Source organism: Carassius gibelio, chromosome B22, assembly GCF_023724105.1.
Source record: "Carassius gibelio isolate Cgi1373 ecotype wild population from Czech Republic chromosome B22, carGib1.2-hapl.c, whole genome shotgun sequence".
NCBI lineage: Eukaryota > Metazoa > Chordata > Actinopteri > Cypriniformes > Cyprinidae > Carassius > Carassius gibelio.
Window position 1 is genome coordinate 35,173,074 of NC_068417.1, and position 22,360 is coordinate 35,195,433.

General features: G+C 39.2%; 2 protein-coding genes across 4 annotated transcripts; both read right to left on the reverse strand.

The window, feature by feature from the left end:
• Positions 1-1,137: 1,137 nt before the first annotated feature.
• On the reverse strand, positions 1,138-4,369 carry LOC127986872 (interferon-induced protein 44). Of its 2 annotated transcripts, none has more exons than XM_052589131.1 (8): positions 4,239-4,369; positions 2,889-3,115; positions 2,752-2,800; positions 2,477-2,675; positions 2,225-2,383; positions 1,980-2,151; positions 1,676-1,776; positions 1,138-1,586 (listed from the first exon to the last, which is right to left on the reverse strand). In XM_052589131.1, the coding sequence occupies exons 2-8, from the start codon at positions 3,064-3,066 to the stop codon at positions 1,419-1,421; spliced, it is 1,026 nt and encodes a 341-aa protein (XP_052445091.1). In that variant the 5' UTR covers positions 3,067-3,115; positions 4,239-4,369; the 3' UTR covers positions 1,138-1,418. The 2 variants fall into 2 exon arrangements, with proteins under 2 accessions (XP_052445091.1, XP_052445092.1); XM_052589132.1 differs by having other exon boundaries at positions 2,889-3,102; positions 4,239-4,348.
• A 341-nt stretch (positions 4,370-4,710) lies between these two features.
• Positions 4,711-22,078, reverse strand: map1sa (microtubule-associated protein 1Sa). Of its 2 annotated transcripts, none has more exons than XM_052590433.1 (7): positions 21,883-22,078; positions 18,510-18,611; positions 12,451-12,533; positions 11,340-11,480; positions 8,024-11,204; positions 6,503-6,717; positions 4,711-6,319 (listed from the first exon to the last, which is right to left on the reverse strand). In XM_052590433.1, the coding sequence occupies exons 1-7, from the start codon at positions 22,037-22,039 to the stop codon at positions 6,164-6,166; spliced, it is 4,035 nt and encodes a 1,344-aa protein (XP_052446393.1). In that variant the 5' UTR covers positions 22,040-22,078; the 3' UTR covers positions 4,711-6,163. The 2 variants fall into 2 exon arrangements, with proteins under 2 accessions (XP_052446393.1, XP_052446394.1); XM_052590434.1 differs by lacking the exon at positions 21,883-22,078 and adding an exon at positions 18,711-19,740.
• Between the last annotated feature and the right edge of the window lie 282 nt (positions 22,079-22,360).

Below are 22,360 nucleotides of genomic sequence, written 5' to 3' on the forward strand. Positions count from 1 at the left end.
ACAAGATAACACTAATCCCGTGCGAATAGGGCTAATGTATTACATTATTAAAAACTAATATATATATATATATATATATATATATATATATATATATATATATGTATATATATATATATATATATATATATATATGTATATATATATATATATATATATATATATATATGTATATATATATATATATATATATATATATACGCAGAGCTGGCTGATTATATGTAGGAAAATATAGATTTACAATCAGACTCAAAAAATAGTATAATATTGTTTGATTAAATTTTAAGTTACGTCTGTATGGGTTAAACGATAGCATATTATTTACACAGCATCAATAATTTATTGAGAATTGATTGATTATCCTTAATTCCTAATTTTCTAAATGTTCCTCTCTGAATCAGAAAGTCTTTCAGTTTTGCCTTGACAGCTGACCAGAAATACAGGGTCAAGAAGTGTTTGAACTTTGCATCAACTGATGAACAAATTGATTTGTACTTGAATTATTACTCAGTCGGTATCAGAATCAGAATCAGAATGAGGAACATTCACACATACGAGGAATTTGTTTTTGTACCATGTATTTCTTTGGAAGGCGTTTGTAATTTCAAACGCAGTGAATTGCACAAATTCACCAACCTTTTTGTCATCTGCTCTCCTTTCAACATCCACTGGCTAAAACACCGTATTCAACACAAGTAATTTCTACAGAAAGTGCTACGCGTATTATATTATGAGGAAGATTCCCGCTGTGTACTTGTCTCGATGTGATCTTGAGTCTGAGTATGTCTTGTCTGTAGTACGCACTAGTAAGCACGCGTTGGTGGTATAGTGGTGAGCATAGCTGCCTTCCAAGCAGTTGACCCGGGTTCGATTCCCGGCCAACGCAGAAACATTTTCCTGCTCCAATGATCACTCTGAAGGAAAGTCCTGTCATATTAAAGTTCTGACCGGCGATGCATTATTATTGTGTCTTTCTTGGTTTCTCGTTATAACTAATTAATTTTCTCGTGATCTCGACAGAACACAAAAGTTACAAAACTGCACCAGCAGGTGTCACTATAGACCTGAATATAACTGATGGGTGTTGTATACTGTTTATCCACTTTACTGTACGCGTTTGGGATAGAATATGCAGTATTGTTCATTACTGACATTTAATTAATTCAGATCATTTGTGACAGTTCAACAGAACAATAACAAGAACAACAAGTTTTGGCCTCATCATTTCAACGGGACAAAACTGAGATGAACTCATTTTGGGCACTTCTGTATTTGCAGTGTGAATTCTTATCGTAATGCTCCACGTTTTCCTGCAGAGTTGAGCTCCAAACATTATGAAACACACCCGAACAAAACAACCAGGGTCTTCAGGATCACTAGGAAGTTACAAGCAGGCAGGTTTGATCGAGACAGAAAGTTTAATCAGTGTCGTCTTGAAAGAACAGATTCACGTATTGTAAGATGTGATCAACAGCTTTGAGCACCAGAACATCAGTGTTTTCGTCCAGGTCCAGCTCTGAGCAGTAGTTCTTCACCGGGACGATGTAGGATGTGGCCATTCCCAGCAGCTGCCCAGCCTTCTCCATCTAGAGAGAGGAACCATGAGACGCTCAAACAGCAGGACACGGTAACGTCAAGCATTCAGATGTAAAGATTATAATCGAGCGTGACATACGGCCTGCTGAACGGCCCTGCTCTTGTAAACCTGGGTAATGTCACTTCTGGTAGCGTTACAAACCTGGTCCACATGGGTCAGTAACGCCACCTGGTGTACACCTGCAACTCACACAGTGATATTAGACGTTTCACAGCTCGAACCCTGCTTTCACAGACTAGTCCCAGACTCAAATGTAATTCTGAGCTGTTTCGATCGAAGGAAACTTGCACAGATCTTAAAATGTGTCAGTGCCTTTGTTTTGTCTTACACTTACTTAAAAGTAAATGTAGCACATACGGTCCACTCTCCAAACACAACTCACCTAAGTTGCTGATGTGTTCTCGTAGCTGTTGGAAAGTGGCACCAAAGCTTTTGGCGTAGGAGCCGACTTTAGATCCGTCGATCACAAACACCACACAGTGCACTTTATCATTAGTGCCCGGTTTCCTGGCGAAGCCCACAGTCTCGGCTGAGATCGGCTGCTCGGGACTGAACTAGAAAGACAACGCAGTGTTTTACTAACAACTGTGCTGTTAAACACACACTTGATCAACACAAACACAATACCTGGTGTCCCTCTGGAGCGTGGCCTTTAATGACAGACAGTGCATCGTGAAGAGTGAGTCCAGTGCCTTCTCCTTCACCTACACCCATCACGTCACACAACACCAGAGCCGTGGGCTCGTCTGCGTCCTCTCCTGCTCCTCTGATGGGGTACGAGCGAAGCTGAGGAACACAAGAACAACACACTGCAAAATATAGCTTGAGCCTCTCGAAAAAATCAACACAGGATGCCTGTGCAGATCTGGTCACATTTACCTTTTTGGTGAAGCTGGTGGAGGACGAGGAGCCCACCATGGCTCTGTTGAGGACCCGTCCAGAGAAGACCGACTGGACGGAGCTGATGAAGCTGGACTTTCCCGCCCCGACGGGACCGAGCAGCAGGACCCGTGCTTCAGTGACCGTCTCACTGGCTGGTTTAAATGACCTGACCGTCTCCTTCAGTGCCTCTCTCACTCTGAACACATCAGTGTTAGATGCAGCTGATACCAGGATGTTATAAATCCAGTTTCACACAGGTGGGTCCTACTTACTCTTCACTCCACTCCGTTTTTCTCCACTCGTTTTCCAGCAAAGATGAAGCTAGTGTTAAGGTGTAAAATTAACAGTCATGAACTGAGCACTGAGAGTATTCATGGAGCATTTGCATGTTTGAATATGTGTATGATACCTTCGAAAGTAAACTGAGGTGCAGGTGCGGTTTCGTTTTCAGGTTTGCTAACACCATTGATGCATGAAAAGGAGGCTGGAACTGTACTAGCATTTGAGCCGAACAGTGAGGATGAAGTGACATTGTCTGCTGGGGGTTTGCCAAAAGATGAGGCGTTTAAACCGAATCCTCTATTCATTCTTGATCAGAGAAGGGAATGCTTTCGCTGATGTGTCTAGAATCAAAAACTAGCAGATACAGGACCGTACAAGATTACTGAGGATATAAAAATATCAAATCTATACTGTAAGAGTTATATGTGACCCCGGACCACAAAACCAGTCACAAGGGTCGGTGTTTTATCTGAATGAATCAGCTTTCCACTGAAGCAAGTTTTATTAGGATCGGACAATATTTGGCCGAGATACAACTATTTGAAAATCTGAGGGTGCAAAAAAATAAATAAAAATAAAATAAAATTGAGAAAATCACCTTTAAAGCTGTCCAAATAAGTTCTCAGCAATGCATATAACTAAGCAAAAATGAAGTTTTGATATATTTATGGTAGGAAATTCACAAAATATCTTCATGGAACATGATCTTCACTTAATATCCTAATGATTTTTGGCATAGACGAAAAATCAATCATTTTGACCCTTACAATGTGTTTTTGGCTATTTGTACAAATAAACCTTTGCCTGGGTTTGTGCTTCAGGGTCACATATGTTAGTGTTAAAATTATAATGTTGGATTCTTTTCCTAAAAAAAAACAAAAACAAAAACATAGGCCTACATTTTGTAATATTTAGGCTAGTGATGTATATTGCTTATTGACAGACTTTTGACTATAAGATTTTAGGCTACTACTGACATCAAAATTGCAACATATATATTAGTAAAGTCTTTTTAGGGTGTGTAAATATGACCGGTTAGACATTTTCAGTATAATACCTACTAGACTTCATTATGGTATTTTTGTGAGGTACACAATTCAGTTTTTATTCAGTTTTAACTAGGCTACATGAGGCTGATGATACACTGGGCATGTTCGTGTGCAATGTTGCCATCACTGGGCAAAATATGTGTCGTTTATGTATCGTTATTAAGAGAAAACATGTCGTTTTAACCACAAAGTGTCTCGTTATTACGAGAAAATACAGGCTATGGTTTAAACAACATAAGACCTCGTTATTGAGACACCTTGAAGAACAAACAAATGTAAGCGGCAGCATTCGAGACACTCTCTCTCTCTCAAACTCACTCATTCAATGGCTAATTATCAGAGTTATAACTGTTACCGTGGTATTTCTGTGAGGAACACAGTAACTCGGGTACAGTAGGTCACTGCAAATCAAATTAAAACATACTTACGACAATGACATGAAAGACAGCCGAGGCAACAAGTGAATGTTTCAATATTGAGAAAACGAAACTGTGTGTTGTGTAAATTTGACATCTGGCCAGTAGAGGGATGCCAAGCCAGCATAACTCATCATCGACAGAATGAAATACTAAGAACAAACAGTTCACGTCTTCAAGACGTTATTTTATCAGTCAGTTCTCTAAGTCATATTGTTCCAGAAGATCCCTGTTATTCTACTGATTAATAAAATCAACCGAATTGACCAATCAGATTTCAGCAGGGAGTTTATTTGTTTTGCACTTCCTTTAAAACCTTGCACAAATAATTTTTTGGTCCGATTGATGAATATCGTTCATTTAGTTTAACTTAAGCCTTCATCTGAGTTAAACTAAAGTTTAATCAAATAATGATTTTTATTAATGTTTATATATATATACATACATACATACAATACTGCAGAGAGAAAAAAGCCCACAGTGCTTTCATTCTTAATTTATCAATTTTATTCAACATTTCAAAATATGCTTACATTTTTTTTTATTAAGTACTAAAGCATTAAAGCCTGTTAGTGACATTTAACACATTTGTGGTGATATTTTATTTATTTATTGGCTGGTTTCTCCTTATAAGAAAAACGTATGAAAAGAAAAAATGTAAAAAAAAATCTGAAACAGTACTTGTACCTCAGAAAATGTATTTTATCGGCTCATGTAAAAATAAAATAAAAGTGCAATTTGGAAAAACATGGCCGCATTAACTGTTGCATTAACGGCTTTATAAAGTACAAACAAATAAGAAAATGTCTAATAAGAAAATTGTATGGAAATGTCTCCACCTGATCACAATTAAACTTTTTATTGCTCAGAAAGTTTAGCAGCCATTGCGGTGACAACGTACACATTGGTCGAGCTTGTCTAAAGATAAATATCAGGAAAGCAAGGTGATCAGCAAAAAGTATTCAGAACTCAAATTACGTGTCGTGAATGACATGCTGCTTTAGTGTTTGTCGATGATTGCAAGAACATTAAGGCATTCAGCTTTGTACACATAATGTGTCTCTAGCATGTGGGACAAAGAAAAAAAAAAACACAGATTATAATATTCTCCACTCTTAATAAATGCAGAATTAAAATGTTTCTTGGCTGTCACTATGTATATTTTCATATACGCTTCACAAAAAACACTTTACTTTGCTACGTAGTGTTCACACACACAAGTCATTTGATGCACTAAAATTGTATTTTTCTTACATTGCGAAACCACACTTTTCCACTGAATGTATAAATCTGGAAATGTATTTGGTACAAATGACTGTACTAGAGAAGTGTTTATCTAGCCAGATGTCTGATCATGTACTGACAAAAGTGGTGCAATTCTAGTAAACATGAGATTTGAATTGCCTTCATTTTCTCTCTAGAAGAAAATCAACTTGCTAAAGGTTGCACTGACAGACCAAAAAAATAAAAATACTGTGGAGTGCAGGATCTGCACAGTGAAATACAGGAATACATCTGCCCTTAACAAAATATCAAGTGTTAACCTGCATGTCTGACTCTATTCTGCCAAAGCGGCATCAAAACTGTGCAAAATGTAAGCAATGTAGGACCATAAGATATGGTAAACTGATCAGATGAATGTTAGATAATCAACAAGATGCAATTAATAAAATCACATGGACAAGTGTAAAACTGCTAAGAATAGCCACAAAGAAAAGAAATGGCAAAACTGTCTCCTCCGTTCACACAGAATCCTAACAAGCAGCGGGTGTAGATGTGCAGAAGTGTTAACATTACAGAGAAGTAATTCCCGACGGATGGAACTGAAATGCTTCGTCCTGCTGCTCAAGGTAAAGCGTGAGAGACTGAGAGACGACATTTTGAAAGTGAACAGAAGTGCTCTAGTGACAGGCAGGGGTGTGATTCTTCGGGTGTGTTTAAAACTCCACTTTGCATGCTGGGAAGGTCTCGTCCTGCATGGCTACGGTGCTGTTGCTGCCAAGCACCGTGATCGCTAGATCTCTCTGCCGTTCGTGGGTCTCCTGGTACCAGCTGTGCATGGTCAGCGAATCAAACGTGGGGATCAAAGTCACCTGAAATGTCACAGAAAAGCTATTAAACAGCTATTAATCAGTGTACTGGTCAAGTGACTATCTGTGGTTTGTGTGAATTTCAACCTCTGTAGAGATTGGGCATGTATGTATTAATATGTCCTACTGCTATAGAGCACTTTGAGTTTGAGAAAGGTGATGTAAATAAATAAAACATCTACTTACCTGAACATCTGGCCAGGATGCTTTGCCCTCTAAAAGGGAGTCGAGAATAGATCTCATGACTGTTTCCTTGTGCGGCTCATCTCCACTAATTATATAGCAGGATGAGCGGAGGCGTCGGAAAAACTCCACATCCACAGTGGAAGCTGCTGAGCCAGAGGGCAAATATGCCAAGTCCAAACAGATGGGTACTGAACTTGAGTGTGCAGTGACAGAACCTGCAAAGGAAAGCAAGAACTTTATGACATTTGGACTTCAAAGCAGATTTCCTGATGTCCCTTCCATTTATCCATTCCGATATAAATGGAAAGCTTTGGGGCCATTTGTTTCTGCCAATGTATTGCTGCACTGGAGCTGGTTGGTCTGATTCAAGTTTTAGAATTCTAATTAAAGATGTTCACCGAACACCAGTGAACTAACAAATGGACAAGATAATCTCAGAGAGCAGTGGCGCTTTTAAGGGCATAAAAGCCTTGTTTGGACTGTCAGTCCAAATCCAATTTTTTTTTGCATGTCTGATTATATTTTGCAGGAGTGAAAGGTAAAAAACATCACACAAAATCATACTCTAAAGACATTTCTGGAAATCTGTTTCAGTCTGGCAACTCTCATTGAAATTCGGATAGCCTTTTTGCCTATGTCACCTTCTCATGCAACGTAAAATGTAAACACATCAAGCAGATTCTCTTTGGCGAAACAAGGTTGTGTTGTGTCAAAGTGAAAGCGGAGAGAAAAATTACAAATACTCCTTGTCTACACACTGTGCATTCCATCTTCCTAAGTTCCTACCACTGCCACAAGACAAAATAATCCAGTGAAATCACAACATGTTTTGGTGTTGTAATACAACATCTGTATTGCAAACCCTGTTGCATGTTTTTTTTTTTTTTGCATAGGCATACCTATGCACCATAATTTACGTTAGGGCTGCTCCGATCACGATCTGCCGACTGTAATGCGCATCTCGTCAGTAAAGCCGGTTTTCTAATCAGCGGTTAATTCCATCAGGTGCATGATTTCACATAGAGCAGCTGTTACTACACAGAGCCGTTGTTAACCGAGAAGATGCGCAAATAAACGCTGAGAATGAACGTGGATTTGCGCATCTTCTCAGTTGCAAATTAACGATCAGCCGATAGTGATTGGAGCAGCCCTAATTTACATAGAAAACCAATGTAGATATTCAGTAAAACGTTACAGTGCCACAAGACACACAAATCGCAACTGAACAGTTGAGATACACGATGAGGACAGTCGGTCATTAAGATCAGAATTCAAGCAGATACACAAATAATTGGATATGGACTGACAATGCAAACATAGCTTTGGAAATGCAACCTATTAGAAAATCAAAAGTTTATAGTTAACATGTTAAAATCCCGTCAGAGATATTGTGCCTTTAAATTAATTCCTTTCAGTTTATCATCTCTAAAAATTAGTCTCGCTAATTGACTAGGTGAATATCCTAAACGATCCCCAACATATGTGTGAGTCATATTTCTTGAAGGAGCAATGAGCACTTACCAGATGAGGACTTTGAAAGCATTGGTCTTGATCCACTGACAGCATTGCGGGAAGCAGGTCTGGTGTCCAGACTGGATGTTGGGCGAATAGTTCCAGTGGCAGACACCGGAGCACCAGTCTTTGTCTTTCCACTCTGTGTTATTATGCTTGCAGATGCAGTCTTTGTGGACACTGGTGCTGTTTTTTTGGTCTTTGATGTTACATTCTTGGAAGATTTACCCAGACCATCAGCCTCTGGGTCAGCCATGCAAGCACCCGGCTGGGATGGCAGTGGTGGTAGGTCCTTCATTGGGGCAGGTGGAGGGTCTTCAGTGACATGCTGGGAATTGTGGTGTACCGAATGGCTGCTAGGGTGGTCGTGAGGGTGGTTGGGTGGAAAGTCACTAGGTTCCTCATCAGAGTCCAAGTCCTCAGTAATGGAGGGACACTCTTCAGTGGCTGGTGGCACATCAGAATCAGAAACCGAGATGAGAGAGACGTTGACAGAGGACGTCGTCTCCTGACTTTCCAGATGATCGCTACTACTGCACTGTCTAACTGGCTCCAGAGAGTGGTCAGGACTTGGGGCAGCCACCTCAGAGGAGAGTCCCTGTTGATTCTCTGGAGATTTGTGATGCTTAAATTCACAAGGTGAAACCAGACATAGATCAACATCATGTGGAAGGATGTCAATCTGTGGTCCAATGAGGTGATTCTCAGATTCATCATATGTGTGGTGACTATTATGAGATGTTTTTAAAGGTAAAGACATATCTGTTTTAGGGTCACGGTCTGCTAAATGTCCATTAGTGTATGCCAAGCTGATCATCTCTTCCTGTGAATGACAAACAGGCACTTGTTCAAAGGAAACCGATAAGGAATCATCTACTTCGGTGGAGTGTGGAGACCCAACCTCTGCAGGAAAGGAAGTGATGCTGGGAGAGCCATCGGGTAGAGTATCTTTAAGAGAAGTTGAGGAGAGAAAGCTTGATTGTCTATCTTGTGACGATATGGAGCTGTTTTCTATATTGCCTCTTGAACAACCTGCCATTGAGTTCTTGCAGACTTGCTGACCGTCTTCAAAACCAATACCAGAGCTGCGGAGATCTACCTTGCAATCTTCAAGCCCTGAACCGTTCTTCCCAGAGTCTGTGGGGGAAACTAACTCAAGGGTTTTTTCCTCTGAGCTTGTACAGCCATCATCTTTGAGGCATCCATCGAGCTCTGTTGTCTTGATATCAAAATTAACACTTTTCTCACTCTTTGGTGTCTTTGAAAGTGGGGAGGGAAGTCCAATAGCACTGTTCGGGCCAGGGGCCCCATCCATACTGCGAAACTTCTCTGGACTTTCATCAGTACCTGTTGTAGAGCCATTCACCTGATTATCATTGTTCCCAGAGGCACATTCAGTTCTTGATATCAAAGGGTTGCCTTCAACATCATGCAATGGCCCATGTTCATTTTCCATCCCCAACTTTTCCAACTGAGCAGTACTGTCCTCAGATGTAGATATCTTTGACTGCTCTGCACTTGAGGGTTTCAAATTGCCAGGCTCCTTTTTGTCTGGCTTTGGCTTCCCTTTGGTTAAAGAATCCTTTTTTGGGATCATAAAGTCTTTCTTTAGTGAGCCATTCTTGCCCATTGGCTTTCTAGACTCAGCATTACCTGGCAAATTTCCAGCTACTTTCTTAACATCCTTAACCAGAGGTTTGGTCATTTTTTTGTCTTCTGGTTTGACATCTTTCTTAATCTCCTTTTTCAGCTCGGGTTTAATATCTTTCTTGGGTTTTGCGCCAAGATCTTTTTTCAAGGGTTCTTTCTTTTTCTCTACATTCTCGTCTTTCTTTGTCATACTTGTCAGTGGCCTTTCCTCTTTCTTTCTAACTTCCTTTTTCTCATCTTTAACAGGTTCTTTCTTAGACACTTGCTTTTCAGGCTTAGAAGTTCTTGGTTTCACATCATCTTTTGGTTTAGCTTTTTCCTCACTCTCTTTCCCTTCTTTTGGAACAGCGTCATTAGTGGGTTTAGTCTTTGTTTTAGTGTCTAGCTTTTTCAAATCTACTTTGCTTAACTTGTCTTTGAGTGTGGCACTACCAGATCGAGATTCTTTGGAAATACTCTTAAGGCTTTCCTTGCTCTCGGCACGCTTTGGCTGTTTATCCAATTTTGGTGCCTCAAGGTCCTTCAAACTAACTACTGGGTGTTTAAGGAACTCTAGATGCTTTAGTCTCTCTAAACCTTCAAAGATCTTGGATTCTGGAGTGCAGCCAGGAAACAGAACACGAATGATCTTTTCTGTAGGATTAGCTGGGTGCCACACCAACAGTGCACATATGGACACCATACACTCTAGAGGGATTTCTGAGGTTTTTATATTTGGAGTGCTGCCAGGCCAAGTTTGCAAGAAAGCTTCAAGTTCTTTGCTACCTTTGACGGGATTGAGTACATAAAGATCCAGTCGACCTACACCCATCTTCTGGAAAAGAATTACCGGCTCGACAGTTGGCCCAGCAGAGCGACTGATCTGTTCTGGAAAAATTGACAACCTTTCTAAATGCTTTAATGTTAGGGAAGCCTGATCACAACTCCGAAGGACCCTGGAGTCACTCTGTAATGTTTTGAGTCTCTCTGAGGCATTGAAAAATACAACACCTATTTCAGGAGATATCAGATTCCTCTGCCAGTCTTCGTTGCTCTGCGATCCAGTGGACTCTTCTTCTTGTTCAGCTGCTTTTCTGTTAAATAGGCTGTTTATACCAGGTAGATTATCCACACCAGCATGGGTAAGCAATACGGAGTCAACTCGGTCTAGATGTCTCACCAGTTTCCAAAAACAGGATCGAGAATCAGACCCCCCATTGACTAAGACGTTAAAACCATTCACCGCAAAGAAGGCACAGTCACCTCTTCCTCCAGGAAACACATAGCAGCAGGGACGAGACAGTTTTAGGAAGCCAACTGTACTGGGTGGTTCGAGCAAATCAAAAGGCGAAAGAGGTTCAAGAGACTCTGACAGATACTCTGTGAACTCCTGAAGGCCCTCCATCTCTGGGAGCAATAACGGAGGATTGGTTTTAATTTCTATATAATCTTGCAAATTATGCTTTTCTAACTGGGATTTTTTCCACATCCCAGATTCGGGACAGCTCAGAGTTAAGCTGGCTTTCTGAGCAGGGTCTGCAGAGCTTAGAAGATCTCCAATCTGTTTTAAGGAAAAACACTTACTGTTAGAAATCAGAATATTAATCCTAATTACAGTGAAAATTTTAATTGTTTTTGAATAATAAAAGAGTAAAATTTCAAAATAAAGAACTTGTTTTACAAATGCTTGACTGACCTCTTCATCTGTAAATATCTGGATAAAGTCATTTAGTGAAAAAGACCCTTCTTGTAACACAAGATCTCCAGTCTCTTCAACACATTGTCCAGCAAGAATTAGCAGCTTGTGAAGAGACGTATCAGAAATAAGCCGGCGAACCTATGAAAATAAAGAGAATTAAAATGTGCAATGATTGTTAACCTTAACAAATCTTGTTAAAAGAGTATAAACAAGCTCACATTAAATCATAGAAACAGTATTCAGCCCTCAAATCATGACCTTAACTATAACTAAATTTTAAGAGGGATTAATAGAGGACACATGGCTGCGGCTTTGGATAGTAACAAAATATATAATTAAGAGCAGATATAAACAAAGTATTTCAAGGAATGTGTCAACATTTCCCTGTATTTACACGGTCTAATGCCAAGTAGCCCAAATACCAGTCAAATAACTTTCATACATTTATATGGAAAGAAATGCAGTGGAAAGAGAACAGCAAAGGAACTGAAGGTGCAAGTGAGTAATTGTACAGCAAAACCAATAACCTATTTAACAGTTTAAACAAAACAGAAATCAAGGTACACAGTATAATTTATACCATAAAGCAAATGTTAATTCAACTTTGATTTAAACACAAGAAGAGCTAGCAATACAAAGTTTCAAACATAATCTAGAATAGTGCAAACTAGAACTGGGAGGGATTTAAAAAATGTAAATGCACAGTTTTTTTGTTGAGTTACTTAATGTATAACTATAATATTTGCAATTACTTACTAGTCTTAAAAATGGCAAAACTAGTCTAAAGGTGCGGCCACATTCACCACTGCTTTGTGAAATTTCACAGGCCAATCCAGTCTTACAAATAGGAATTTCATCATGCAGATTTCTTGACTCAGTGCTATTGCCAGTGGGGTTTTTGCATGCTCAATGTTACTGAAAATGTCTAAGGTTACAGCACCTTAATGATACCTTATTTGAGAAATGTAATAGCCCAATAAAAAGATCAATGTTGCTTAATTTTGTATTGCCGACCATACTTAAATTCAAGCCTGCAAACCAGTTATACCAAGTAAGTGTAAGTTGATATTAGTGTATTGCAATCTGCACAAAGCACTTCAACACTCACCTCTGAACAGACCAAATCATGAGATGGGTTCACTATCACCTGGGTCTCAAGCACATCCCCGTTGTGCTGCAGGGTCTTCTGGCCTGTGGATAGAGGCAAAGAGTGTGGCCTTTTAAAAAGTTTGTGTATGACCAATAACAGTGGGAAATTATTTTACATTTTAGTATATAAATGTTGCATGCAGAAGCTACAGCATAGTTACAAACATGACAGCAAAACACACAGTTTGAAGATTCCTGATAATTTTTCACATTTTTATCTTTCTAACGAACCTTTCAATGAAAGATGCCAAATGCTTCGAATTAAATGTGTTCACAATGACGCTTTTTGCGAAGTTGTGAGCCATGTATTTGAACAAAGCACAGCATACTGTAGCACCTGGATTTAAAAATGTCCCATCACTGAATTCTTCATCAAGACCACGGCCAAAATGGTGCAAAGACCACCAGATCAGCTGCATATATGAATTGCATCATGCTGCATCATATTGCTCTAGTCGAAAAGTTTTATTCGACTTCCTCAATAACTTTCATCATTCATGACAACAATATCATTTAGATGCAGTGGATTAGGAAGTACAGGATGTTTAGGACTGGCTGCATGTCATGACATGTTCCTGTCTTTTCCACAAACAATGAGCAAACGTGAGCTGATGGTAACTCTAGCCTCTCTGCAGCAGAACTAGTTGAAAACACATGGTAGGAAGCATCTCTTTCCTTCCTGTATGCAGACATACTGCTATGACAACATCTTTGCAGCCTTTAGTCGCAGAGAAGTTGGGAAACAATATCTAGGGCTACAGACCAATCTACAAAACCAAATTAGTTGAGATTGTGGCAGCGGCACCATTAAATTAAATGTTAAAGGACACAACTACCAATAATATAAGTCATATTTAATGGCCTAGAAATAGCAGCAATATCTTGCATGAATTGACATTGCAAACTTTTTTTAGGCTTATCATTTAAAGAGAAGAAACTATAATTCTAGACTTATTCAGAGCTTGGATTTCAGAAACTTTCTCAATTTCTAAGTTACAAAGCTCTGCTGGTGCACGGTGACAAAACAAATCCCTAACTCAGCTCGAAACAGATGTCATGAAAGCAGAACCTGCAGCACTGTTGTTGTGTACAACCATAATAACACTCCAGTGAAGCTGATGCCTCAGATCTTATCAAACAGTAATTATGAGTTTGAGGAGGCCCTTCCCCTGCCACGCATTACAAACAACTGCAGCACAGACCATCACATCTGCTGCTGAACACAGCTCTTCAGAACAGACACGTGAAATACAACAGCATATGGAAACAGAGCGCTACTCATGTTGTGTACGGGACGCTGTCAAACATATTGCAGGCCCTTGAACAAACACGCACCCAGCTGGTCCTGTTCTCTGTCATTTGTGTAAATAGGGGTGAGGGGTTTAATCTGATCTATCTGCTGCTCGGGACGTTCTGCTGGGACCATCTGCTCTCACAAACACATGACACAGCTGAAACACACCTTGATAGCTGTTAAACTAGTACTAGGAGTTACTAGCAACAAGGAGCTTCCATGGGGACATCAACTTTTTCAATTATTATTCTTAATTCTTTCTTTCAAACAGTGGGACACCATTAAACAAACTGAATCAAAGCACTAAAAACCAGCTATTTTTCTACAAAGAAAAAATGTAATTAATATAAACTCAATACACAAAAAAGGTAAATGATTCCAACATACAGTGACATTTTTGTGTCTTAAAGCAATTTGCGGGCGGAAAGAAAAAAAGAAAGAAAGAAAGAAAAGCTATTTTCCATAGCTTCCATGACCATATATCAGCAAGTCAAAAATGGTGTCAATAGTTTTTGTGCATATTTGACAAGATTGATAAGCATCTCATTTCAAATGAACCATTGAATTGCTCTCAATCATTCACCGCTATTGATTTTATTTATTTTTTCATTTAAAATTCCACTCTCTACTATTAATAAAATTTAACATTTTTCTGCTTGGAAATCACAAGGCCTGAATGTTGAGTTATCAAACCAACTGGAATTTTAAATTCCCCTAAACCCTACCCAGATAGCATACGTATGTCTCGAAAGCCCCTTTCACACTGCGATTCCGGCAAATACAGGGGTAAAGTGTTCCTGCAATTGTTCCCGGGTCGCTAGATTTTGCACTTTCACACTGCCAGTGATGCTTTCACACACAACCCTTGAAGATCCCGTAACGACACGTGACATCAGCGCGTGACCTGTAATGTACGAGTCGACAACGTTAGGCACGTTATACTTTCACAGAAGCAAGCAAACGATCTCGGCGTCAGCGCGGAAAGTGAGGAACTAACTGATCTCTGCTTCATTACAGTTTGCACATATTGTTTCGTCACAAACGTTGATCTTCTTTCAAAACAGACGGTAAAAGAGTCGCGCGATAACGTGCGTCATCACTTCGACACGGAATTAGATCTGGCTTTTGTTCACACAGCGCTCGTCCCGGGTTGAACCCGCCAATGTTACTAGGTCCCCGACCCGGGTTCAATGCCAGAATCAATCCCGGGACGTGTTTGCTTTCACACAGAAGATGACCCGGCAATGTTCCGGCAATTTCCCGGGTCCGACGTGCATTGTGAAAGGGGCTCAAGAGTTCAGGTAAAGGCTGCTTCACGTGTGCTGGAATATCTCTTCTCTAGATTAAGGGGGATCCAGAAACAGGGTTTAGTATCTACTGCCTTGGGCCAAAAAGCTCACTACTTCCAAAGTGTACACAAACTCCATCTTCTTTCAAATGAACTCATCATGAGAGATGAGGAGTCTCACTGATGTGGTCATAGATAGTTTTATGATTTAAAAGTGTTTTATTATACCATACACCAGGGACAGGCAACTTCGGTCCTGGAGGGCCACTGTCCTGCAGAGTTTAGCTCAAACTCTAATGAAACTCACCTGAACAAGGCAATCAGTGTTTTCGGGATTACTAGATAGATACAGGCAGGTGAGCTTTTATGAAGGCTGAAGCTAAACTCTGCAGGATAGTGGCCCTCCAGGACCGGCGTTGCCTATCCCTGCCATACAGACAGACAGCACTGTGGACATAAACCCATTTCCAGGAACAGGAAGGAGAAAGCTCTTCTGACAGAGATCAGAGCGATGTGCCAGTGACACTCCTGAACAGCTGCTCAAAGATTAGTCAGGATTAGTCAGCATGTGTTGCTGGAAATGACTGGGTCAGTATACCGGTCACAATCAGCGGGAACTAATCCTACATGAACACATTGAGATACTGCCAGGGTGTACAGGGATGTACAGACAGGAGAACGGGGTTAAAGAGGGACAGTGACGGGGTAAAGAACAGATACGGGCTGTGATGGGGGGTTTCTTTGTTCCATTCCGAAACATGTTGTCTGGATTACACTTTAATGGTTTAATTTTAACATTTTAGTAAAACTTTCAGTAAACCAAAAATCATATCTAATCAGCTGAATGCATAAAACAATCAGTTTAATTAATGTTTACAATAGGGCTTAATGATTTTCTTTTTGTTGTTATTTCAAATTCATTATCAAAATAGTGGTAATCAAATGAAGGAATATCCCATTAACAATTTAATTAATATTGTATTACTATTTAAAGCCTATTAGACATAGGTTAATAGGTGTAGGACCTTGTAATTATTTTTGTTTGTTGCTTGAATTTTTCTGGATTAATAATTGAAAAACAAATAATAGACATTTATAGGTTTACTGTAAAAATTAAAACAAGGAGAAAAAAAAGGTTGTTATTCCATAAAGAAAATCTATAATAATTGTATTTCTTTTTCATTTTACAGTGCAGTAGTAATACATTTGTCATAGTTTCTTCAAGTTAAACCAACCTTTTATTTTGAAGTGCGGTCCCAAAGAAAATTTAGTTTCTGCATGCATGAGACAACAATTTTAAATCAAATGCTCAAATTAAAATCAAATTAAAGTGTTTTATGCTTTAATATTCATCCATATCGCCCTGAAGTGTACAGCCCAACTTTTTGATTTATTCATTCAAAATTCACCAAATTCCACGAGATTCCAAGTTACGTTGAAAATTCCATTTTATTCAAGATTCTAGATTTTTATTTGTCACATGATCAGTTAAGTACAGAATATGACCTGTGGTGAAAAGTAAATCCATAAAAATAAATGTAAATGGATGTTAATGTTATGACTGAATTCCACATTTCCCTATGGGTGGAAGACTGAACTTCTTCCCAATCGTATTCAAACCCTGCTGCTTCAACACAGTGCCTTCATTGTACAAGGCAAATCAAAACATGGAGAGCTCGAGCTCCCTGTGATTATAAATGCCCAAAAATATTAATTCTTGAACAACACACAGAAAAAGGAGTGTGGCACTGAAAGGCAGTGTTGTTCTGGGCACAGAGACATTTCCAGTCACAGACTCCTCTGTGAGGGGACGCTCATGAAGAGAACAGTTTGAGCCCGAGGGGACGTTCAGATCAGAGAGGCTTTCACATGCACTTCAACATCCAAGTCAGGATAGAAGATACTGTGAACCAAAGCTCATCTTATTCTTATCATCAGTGTCTATCATTATGGCTGTTTTTGTAGAAATTAATTACCTTAAACTACATTTTAATATGAACAAAGGCTTCACATCACTTTATTGACATAAAAATTCCCTTTAATCATATATTATAAGCACCTCAACAAAGTCAGACCCACTTTGAAACGACGATAATCGGCAGATAATTGTTCACAGACAGGATGGCAGCAGCTGGTTGCTAAAAAAGAAAAGCCACTGCTGCTGATTCAACCCTCATTGTACAACCATGCTTACTTTAGACAAATACTGTCGACGCTATCCTGACCTACTTCAGCAGAGCTGACAAATCTGACATGCAGGTGACCGGTGAACTGCCAACTATAGCTTGACGGTTTCATTTGTGTGTTAACTACACTTCACTAACACTAGCTAATTAATCTATCACGACAGGATCTATTAATCCACTGATGAAAATCCATCAGACAAAGGATTTCTATATCTATCCATAAGTAATATATATCAATGTTTCTCCACGGTTGAAGTCGGAGCAGAATCAGACCAGCCAATGGTCGCTCACAGCATCAAAACATCTCTTATGCACATCACTGTGCCTTTGAGATAAAGGAGAGGAATACACAAGACACATTTAACAGGGTCCTGAGGACTCCTTTGGGAAGCACAGGTTTAATTTAATAGACAGTGGGAAAGATGATTTAGGCCTGGAGAACTTCAGCTGTTCTGTCAGCTGCCCCACTCCAGTCTGAAGCCTCATTCAGGACATTGTTAGCTTTGCAAGGGACACAACATTTCTTAAGAGAGATGCAAAGTTTTTGCAAGAGAACATGAAATCACTGGAATATAATTGAGCTCATATTCTTTTCAATATCTAGCGAATATATTGCATTCTTCCCAAAAAATTTCACCCAAGAAACTTTAAATTCATTTGCAAAAACTTGTGCGTTCTGTCACTTTGCATTTCCTGAAAAAATATTTCCGTAAGATACTTTGAGTTCACTTGCAAAACGTTTGCATTTACATCACAAAACTTTGCATTCTCCCCTCAAGACGTTATTTATTTGCAAAAACTTTCGAGCTCTCTCTCTCTCTCTCAAAAAAAAAAAAACTTTTGCATTTCCCACGAAGTAACCTTTGTTCACTTGCAAACTTTTTGATTTCCTTAAAAAAGTTTGTGTTTTGAGTATAAAATCTTTGTATTCTCCAAAGAAACGTAATGCTCACTTAAAGAAAAAAATTCTGCCTTCATCCAAAAATCCTTTTGTTCACTCACAAAGAAAGTTTTGCAAGGGAATGCTATTTTTTTTTTAAAGAAATGCTTTTTTATTCTTTTCTTTGTTTGCAAGAGAACACAAAATCATCGCAATATAATTGAATCCCATATACCTTTCCATCACTGTGTCCCTTTAGGGTCGTACAATACTCTCAAATAAACATTTAGATAAATCCCACACAATTTCACAGATCTCCCTCCAAACAGACAAGAGCAAATAGTTCATATGTAGATTGTTTGATTCTTACCTTTGAGGTCTTCAGAGACGAAAGCAGAGTGTCTTGAAATAAAGAGTTTGAGCTGTTCATCTATGTTGCAGGCGCTCAAGTCGACGTCCCAGGAGCGAACACCTACACAAAAGATGAAAGCGGCCCAGTCAGACTGCAGTCAACACGAGCAAAAGCTGAATTATTGATGGAGCACATTCACTGTCCGATGAAGATACTGACATTGAGATCTTCTACTGACAGACAGCTTCCTGTGGTCCATGGACCAAGAGACACTGACAGACTATTTAGAAACCTTCTGGTGAGATTACTGTGACTGTGCTGCAATAAATGAGTAAACCACCGCTTTCAGAGTTTATGAGAAAACATGAAACCAAGCAGCGCTCTTCTCTAACTACATATTTTATAACCAAGCAAGAGGTCAAAGTCGGTCTGAGTTTTTGTTCTCTGGAAGTTATACACAATTCAACAACTAACTGGAATTTTTTATTATTTCCCCCTGAGCCAAAATAAGGTGACCTCTTTCTCTGACTCACTCAAGAAGAACTCTACTACTGCAATGACTGTATGGTTTTCCTCACGTACTGCCCAAATTTGGATGGTAGCAATATACTTCGGCAGAACTCTGCGTGTTTTCCTAGCCTCTAACATAGCATGACAAAATACAAACAAACATGTGAAAAACGTCAGCTCAGGAAATACTGGATCTTAATGTCTCTCTCATATGTTGCTTTCTGAAGTCCAGTTTATTTTAGTAGATTAACTTGTTCAGAAGATTTAAATCAATAATGCACAATTTTATTCCCTCGCTGAAATATTTAGCTAAAGGCTGTGGTTTTATAAACTCTGTGTTTAAATGTTGAATTTAATATTTAAAATGTATTTGTTCAAGCATAATGTCGTCAACCTCAAGTCCATTTAATAAAAAACTAAAATAAATCGTACATTTGGCTCGATTTCATAATATAAACTACGTAAATTGATAGTCTGATCTATTTTAAAACATACCACCCACCTTTTATATTAGCGTTAATGTATTTAGCTACATTTTACTGGGCGTTTACGTGACACTGCTTTCCATAACAGTGAAAAACATTTTATACGGTTTAGCCATACATTTAATTTATGCGACAATGATATTTTGGGGGCGTGCAAATGTAAACTTTTAAAATTAAGTTTCAAAGTGGGAGTTTTTGAACTATAGAAAAACATGAATTTGTGAATTGAATTTTGTGTTCAGTCTATAAGCTGTGTGTTTATAGTGTTTATTTATTAAGAGACATCGCCATCTACTGGCCTGGCGTGAATAATACAGCGTTTTTAGTTGTTTTCATGGATCCATGTGAACGGAAATAGTTTTGACAATACTGTTTGTATAGTTTTGACAATACAAATCCTTTAATAAAATTAAAGTAAAATCTTTCCCATTTTTATTACATTTGTTGTCGTGTAAATAGCTACTTGGGTAGACAATTATTTTTCTCCCCAAAAAAATCCATTGTCTGTTTCCAATAGTGTAATGATGTTTAAAGCCAACTCAAACTCACTTTCAAACCAAACATCTTTCTGTTGGTCAACACGGTGAATTCGTTTAACCAATTCGAACCCAATTCAAAATACAATTTTTTTTTACGTTTTTCCATGAAATTCCCAATCGCATGCATTTCTATTGAAACAACTAGATATCGCTTTGAAAATTTGCCAAACAATGTTAAATGTGACCACATCTCAACAAAGTAGCTTGTTTCGAAGTATCTTTTCCAACAATGGTAGCTATACGCATTGATACGCAAGTTATGTGTATGGGTTTGCTAGCATGTCGAAAGAGCGTTTCGTCATTCACGTCAAATGCTGCACACTTACATTTCCAGACTGGTTTGTTTTAGCTATAAGGATAAAGAAGTGTGGGAGCTGATCACGTTTTAATGAAAGTGGTTCAGAAAGTGCTTATGATTTACAAGCTATCTGCGAAAACACTCTCACACTCGCTCAAAGTGACGAAAAACACACCACTGCGGACGCAGAACGAACTGCACGACTGCAGAATTGCTTCCTATTTAAAGTCTCTGACAGCATTCAAAACATGAAAGAAATCTTATTCCTGTCCGACTACCGAGGTGGAAGGCTGCAGGAAGAAAAGGAAACGCTGGCAGCAGTCTCAAAGAGGATGTGTGCGTATCGGTCACACGACCCTTGTGTATAGCCACAGATAAAGAGACGGAAAATCAAAGGAAAGCAGATGTTAGCAATCCCAGCCGCACACACACCGACATCTCACAATCAACTCCCAATCTTACCAACTAGAAAGTGTATAAACCCAGTCTACAAAACGTCAAAAGACCAGCTTACGCCAGTCTAATCAGTTTCCTTTCAACAAGGCTGATGTATCGCGCACATTTTAAAGATGGACTATGAACCAACCAGCGCAATGAGGAAGGAGAGTCTGCAAACACAAGGCCGTCTATATATAGCTGTTCTGCTTCGCTTTTCAGGGCCTTTCAACAGAGAAAACAAGCCAGAGACGCATATCTGCTGCTGTATGAATGCGCTTATCTTTCTTTCATAAGAGGGTGCGTTCAGATTGGAGGATTGGAGAGATTTCAAGCGGACCGTCTGAACGGGGAAGTCACGTCGGCTTAGCCATGCTGAAGTAAATGAGCTGCATTATTGATGAACTGCAGAGCAGGCTGGGTCTCTTTATGTGCTTCGGGATCCAGGGGCCAAACATCTCGCAGAAGAACCAGGAAATACTGAAAAACCAACACCATTATAGGAGACATAAACAGAGGCAAGCTGTTATTTAGTCTGTCGAGTCCAACTTTGAAGAACTTCCCCGTATCGATTTAAGCTTTTATGGGATGTGTTGAAAGCCGAGAGCCCTCATTCATCTCATTTTAGTTCCTCTCAGCTGACAAAATGAAGAGAGGTCAAGGTCACGTGAACAAAAGGGAGTCTCTTGAGTTGATATTTGGTTACATTCATGCCATGTGACGGCTTTCAAGAGACTTTTTAGTGGTAATTCTGCATGCCATCCACTCGTCAGGCTTTTATATTGGATAACAAGCCATTACAGTCCTTCAGTTTTAAAAAAATAGGTCTAAACTAGTCGTAGAAACTTTAAACTAGAAAACCACAGCTCTCATATAGTATTAAGACTTATTAAGATTTGTCTATATCTCATTAAGAACGTATTAAGCCTATTTGTACAAATACTAATAATAAACAATAACAATAATACTAATAAAACTCCAGCAACATGGGCTACACAAATATATTTTCTGATGAAGCTGCTACACTGTTTCTCTCTTCATGAACTCAGAGAGTGATGATGGGCGAGGGGAGCGCGCGCTGGCTCTCATTCAATCATCATCACACACTTTAGACGAAACTTTACCTCTCTCGATCTCTGACACTAGTAAGTCCACGAATCCGGCCGGACCGGGCTGTCCAACAATGACCAGCAGTGAGTATCTGTCGCTGCAGAAGCCGAGCCGAGCGCTTTGGCTGGAGCTCTCCATGCTTGCCAACTCGCCGATGTGCTCTGCCGCCATGTTGCAAAGTTCACACAAATTCCTGATGTGTTCGATTCACGAGCGAGTCTTTCGTTTGACTCGGTTCTCTATAATGATTCAGTCGAACCGATTCTCTCTGGATCTTTGACGAAGAACATGCTGCGAGGGAAAAATTGGAGCAGCATATGCATTTTGCCACTAAATATGATTTATTTGGGATGTTAAAAATGTATCTGGCACATATATACATTTCTATACATGTAGTCATTTAACAGATGCTTTTATCCAAAGTGACTTAATAAGCACAATGGAAGCTATAATACAAAATCAAGAAAGGTGCAATTATATATAAGTGTTATA

Excerpts from the sequence above, each read along its gene's own strand:
- LOC127986872 (XM_052589131.1), bottom strand. The coding sequence starts at position 3,066 with ATGAATAGAGGATTCGGTTTAAACGCCTCATCTTTTGGCAAACCCCCA. Across the intron at positions 2,676-2,751 it reads AAAACGGAGTGGAGTGAAGA|AGTGAGAGAGGCACTGAAGG; the intron begins GTAAGTAGGACC and ends TGATGTGTTCAG. Across the intron at positions 2,384-2,476 it reads CCACCAGCTTCACCAAAAAG|CTTCGCTCGTACCCCATCAG; the intron begins GTAAATGTGACC and ends TGTGTTCCTCAG.
- map1sa (XM_052590433.1), bottom strand. The coding sequence starts at position 22,039 with ATGGCGGCAGAGCACATCGGCGAGTTGGCAAGCATGGAGAGCTCCAGC. Across the intron at positions 11,481-12,450 it reads ATGATTTGGTCTGTTCAGAG|GTTCGCCGGCTTATTTCTGA; the intron begins GTGAGTGTTGAA and ends TTATTTTCATAG. Across the intron at positions 6,320-6,502 it reads CATCCTGGCCAGATGTTCAG|GTGACTTTGATCCCCACGTT; the intron begins GTAAGTAGATGT and ends GTGACATTTCAG.